The sequence below is a fragment of the Zea mays genome, chromosome 3, assembly GCF_902167145.1.
Source record: "Zea mays cultivar B73 chromosome 3, Zm-B73-REFERENCE-NAM-5.0, whole genome shotgun sequence".
NCBI lineage: Eukaryota > Viridiplantae > Streptophyta > Magnoliopsida > Poales > Poaceae > Zea > Zea mays.
Genome location: NC_050098.1, coordinates 16,018,370 through 16,023,147, shown reverse-complemented (window position 1 = coordinate 16,023,147; position 4,778 = coordinate 16,018,370). Strand labels below are relative to the sequence as shown.

At 48.8% G+C, this 4,778-nt stretch overlaps 1 protein-coding gene across 1 annotated transcript; it reads left to right on the top strand.

Annotated features, from left to right (window-relative positions):
• The first annotated feature begins 302 nt into the window (after positions 1–302).
• LOC103649753 (uncharacterized) lies at positions 303–1,554 on the top strand. Its single transcript, XM_008675476.3, has 2 exons — positions 303–1,075; positions 1,188–1,554. Exons 1-2 carry the CDS (start codon positions 344–346, stop codon positions 1,260–1,262), a joined length of 807 nt encoding a protein of 268 aa, XP_008673698.1. The 5' UTR covers positions 303–343; the 3' UTR covers positions 1,263–1,554.
• Positions 1,555–4,778: the final 3,224 nt, after the last annotated feature.

Sequence of the window (4,778 nt, the reverse complement as noted above, 5' to 3'; positions counted from 1 at the left end):
CTATAAAAACTACGATATCATCAGCATATTGAATGATAGAAAATCCCCCGACTAAACTAGGAACCATAAACCCTAGGCCCTAAAACTCACCCGTGTCCACCGATCTCCCCGAGTCCCCGTACACAAATGCATGATGTCCTCTCCCATTCCCATGCAGAATTATTAATGCGCATGATTCTAAGAGTTTTCAATCAATCAGTCGTCTCAAATTCCCGTATCAGGTATTCAGGTCACACAATCTATGCTAGGCGCTAGTTGCTATCCCTACAAGTATCGATCTTGTGTTTCTCCATCTCGTTCTCACGCTCTGCCCTTCAATCTACCCAGACTCCCAGAGCATACTATGATACTACCAGAAAAACTAGCAAGGTTTAGCACTTACGTTTACGAGATGTCAACCACCACAGCCACCGCCGGGCTGACCATGAAGCTTCTCATCGACAGGAAGGCACAGCGGGTGCTGTTCGCGGAGGCGAGCAAGGACGTCGTGGACTTCCTCTTCTCCCTCCTCGTGCTGCCCATCGCCACGGCGGTGAAGCTGATCGGGAAGGAGGCCATGGTTGGCTGCGTCGGCAACCTCTACGCAAGCGTCGACAAGTTGGACTCCGCTACCTACGTGCAGGCCGGCGTCGGCAAGAACGCGCTCCTCTGCCCTACGGTTGTCTCGCCGGCGGCGAACACTAGCAGCTCACTCCTCCGTCTGCCGGCGCCGTCGTCGGTGCAGCCAAAGCAGCTGTATAGATGTACCAATACCAACAATATGAACGTCAACAACTGCCGCGCCTACATCACGGAACAGTACGGCAGGGCGTGCCCGGCATGTGGCTGCTCCATGTCTACCACAGCGAATTACCTGCCGTTTGCGGGGGGCAGCAGCGCCTCCGTCGGCCAATCGGTGGCGCAGAGCGCGGCGGGAGGGTTCGTGCAGGGCACCGCGACGTACACGGTGCTGGACGACCTGACGGTGACGGTAACGCCCAAGTCCTCCATCTCAAGCATCACCTTGCTCAACACCTTCGCCGTGAGGGACATCGGCGACCTCCAGGAGAAGACCGTGCAGCTGGGCTACAACCAGGTCGGTGTGTCCACCACTGATCTTCGCCCTTCATATATCCGCCATCTCCTGCGTCACCCGGCCTACTCAAAATAATGCACGTTGATGCTGGTTTTTGGTTTTCACGATGCAGGGTCTGGCGATTCTCGAGGCGTCGCTCAAGTCCAAGTCCGTCCTCACTGACGTCTTCCTCTACGCCAACAAGTGACAAAGGCTTCCGGTCCGTGCGGTACGGTAGTGCCTGAAACTGCAAGGTGCCAGTCCCTCCCGCTCATCATGTCGTTGATGACATGAACGGACAAGGCTTTTCTGAAGCTTCCACACCTGTTTCTACTTCAATGCTGGTAGTACGTATATGTAGGTGGAACCATTATCCTCTTTGTTGTCGTCGGAAGAAGGTTGGTTGTAGGTCGGTTCTGCGACTTTTGTATCTTTGCTGAGCAATGCACAATCAGTGTATCTTGTCAAAAACAAGTTGCCTAAATACTACATATATGGTGCTATCATAAGGTGTTGTGGTTGTGGCTATATTGATGATTTGGGTAGGCGACGTTGTCAAATAGCACCAGTGCTGGGTAGGGTAGGCGACGTTGTCTGTCGTCTGATTGAACACCCAGTCCAACCTAAGGTCTGGTTTGGTGATCGATCTATGAAGAGGAATCCCCTATCCTCCATGGATTCCCTCGTAATATCTGGACACTAAATCAGCCCAAAGGAGACCATCTCTCTACAATGGCAGTGACGGACCTAACGTCCTCCTGCGCTCGACCCAATATATATAGACTTTGAATCAGAGCCATCTGCACCTAGAGTCGGCTGGTCTTCTGCCGTGAGGAGCGGCAGACGTGCACATTCGTGTTTTGTGCTGTTGCGCGCGTGATGGAACTCAAATAAGAGCAAGTATAACAAGCTAATGTAGTTGGACAGTAAAAGATGCCACGTTAGATTTGTGGATATGAAAGAAGGAGAAGTGAAGTGAGAGAAAAAAAACGAGCTACTCACTAGTGGACAGCTAAGAGTAGACTACACATGGACTCCAAAGCTCTATGCGAGAGAGCTATATACCAAGTATTAAATGTACAACTTATATCATAAGATAATTAAAACATTAGTAGGCTTTTAGTTGGCTATATGTGACATGATAATATTATAAAACCCACTATGAGCTATATTACTAAACTTGCTCTATGTAAATAACGCAACCACGACAGTGAGTGACGCCTGAGTTCCGACCACTGAGCCGATATACTGCAGCGGACAACCTACAGCTAGCGAGGCAGCATGCAAGGCAGGCACGACACGGGCCCATCATGCTTCGGGCTAATTTTTTTAGGGCTAACACGGCACGAAATAATTTCGAGCTAGGTAGTGTCATGCCCAGATAGTAAAAGCTAGGGCAGGTCCGGCCCAAAGCATGGTGGGTCGAAATCGTGTCGTGGCGGCTAAGAAGGTCACAGACAAAAAAACTTATATATATATATGTAAAAAGTACATCTTCAAATTATTCATAATTTTGCTATAGATTAAAAAATCTTATGAGAAAGAGAACAATGTTTTCTATGACTTTTGTGAAGAAAATTATTGGAGCATGGAATCTCTAATATACTTAAAGCATCAGTTTCAACTGTAGTCCTGCGTCGTCTTTTTACAAAAAAATTCCCAACATTTTTTCCAAATCAACTTAGTGTAAAATGTTAAAAAGCGGCCCTGATGGAAGAAGGGTGGGAGACATTGGGCGAAGCTGTCTAACATGTAGAACATCATGCTCAGGTGTTTATAATATAGAATATAGATTGTACATAGGTATATATGATTTTTTGTAAAATAAAAAAATAATCGTGTTGGGCCGGGCCAGAACTACGGGTCAAGGTTACGGTCCAAGCACCGTACTGCGCTCGTGCCGGGTTGGCCCAGACACTATTAAATGGGTCGTGCCTCGGGCCGCTCGCCAGACACGACTCATTTGGCCATCTATACCTCTGCACTATAATGATGGTCCTCTTGCCACCACCTCGTTCGTCATTCTACTTCTTCTCTCTCTCCCCTCATGCCTCCTCCTTCGCGCCACCCAATTCTCGGCAGAGGGCTTAGGAGCAGGCGCCTCCTCCCTGTATTCGTCCGACACCAGCCCTGATACCGACTCGCGTAGTGGCTATTGCACGTCCACGAGGACGTTTCACATCATGCGCGCATCATCATTTTCGCCATTGTCGGACGTCCCGTTCGTCTTCCCGGCCTTTGCACTGTTCTTCCTCCTCAACCTGCTACCCCGCCCACGGTCGCTGCCGCGAGCCGACTGATGCTCGTCGATGCGGGTACGGGGCGAGTCGATCATGCTCCTGGCCTTTCTCCGTGCGTGTCGTCGAGGAGGACATGGTGGCGCCTGTCACGCTTAGGTTATCTTGGCGATGAGGAGTCTAGGTTTGATATATTGGACAACGTAACCAAGGCCCGTAGCGTGGCAGCAATCGGCATATGCTACGGAGTTGGTGATGGTGTTGTGTCGCTTCGGCGGGTCCAGGGCCGGGAAGACACTCGCATTCTCTCACCCTTCTCGGAGTGACGCCTGGTGCGGGTGCCTCTCGGTTTGGAGCTGCTTCGGCTGGGCTTCTTTCTCCGATTGCGTGCTCTCTCCCAATATATGTAGCGGTATACTACCTATATCGTCTCCAGATGCCCAGGTCTTCGTCGTGTCCTTCTCTAGCAACGAACAGGTAAGTCCGCCTCTTCCCTTCCCCTCCTACTCTACGAAACCTTGGAAGTGGGGGGAAGCGAGGGATGGGGGTATCTGATTTGCTGCCTACGGTACTCGTGCATTCATAAAAAATATTATGTGAAAAGCGGAGACAATCAATAAAAAATACTGAGATCTTTTTTGTGGATAATTTACGTGGATATTGTTGTGAGCTGTCGCAAAGCACGGGTAACCGACTAGTGCTATTTAAACGCTAGTTTCTAATTCGTGCATCACTTCGTGCCATGTCAGCCCAAACACGGTCCATCTAGTCGTGTCGTACTATATCGACCATCATGTCTAAGTTTGAGGCATGACCCGAGCATTTGGACTATGCCGGCCCAGCCCATTTTTCTTCGAATCGCGCCGTGTTTTAGGCCCTTATTTTTGTGTCGTGTCGTGCCGGACCTAAATGGCCAAACCGAAACTTTTAAGTCTAAGAGTGAGGTACGTCTAGTCGAGTTAGGGTTCAAAAACGACATGCCTTGTCGACCCATGCATATGGTTTTCATATTTGACATGTTCATTTTGGTCTTTGTGTAAAAATCTAGAAATGAGACAGAAATGGAAGAGAAAAAATTCCTAGTATGCCATCAGATTTTATATTCATTCCTTGTGTGCCACTGAGTGGCATATAGATACATTTCTTGTGTGCCACTAAGTGGTATATAGGTGAAAGTCGCCTAGAGGGGGGTGAATAGGCGAACCTGAAAATTATAAACTTGGAACACACACTTCGCCCGGGGTTAGGGTTAAAAATAAATAATCTTGAATTCGGAGTGTGGAAGATAGTTCCTCTTGCTATGAGTTGCTCAATCAATGATGATAACTTTGGGAGCAAACTCAAAACAATATGAGCAAGGGAACTTTAGAGAGAGAGGATAGGGGAGAAACACATCTAGTGAAGATCAACACAAGTGAACAAGGTGATTTGTTTACCGAGGTCCGGTTCCGAAGAACCTAGTCCCCGTTGAGCAGGCCACAAAGGTC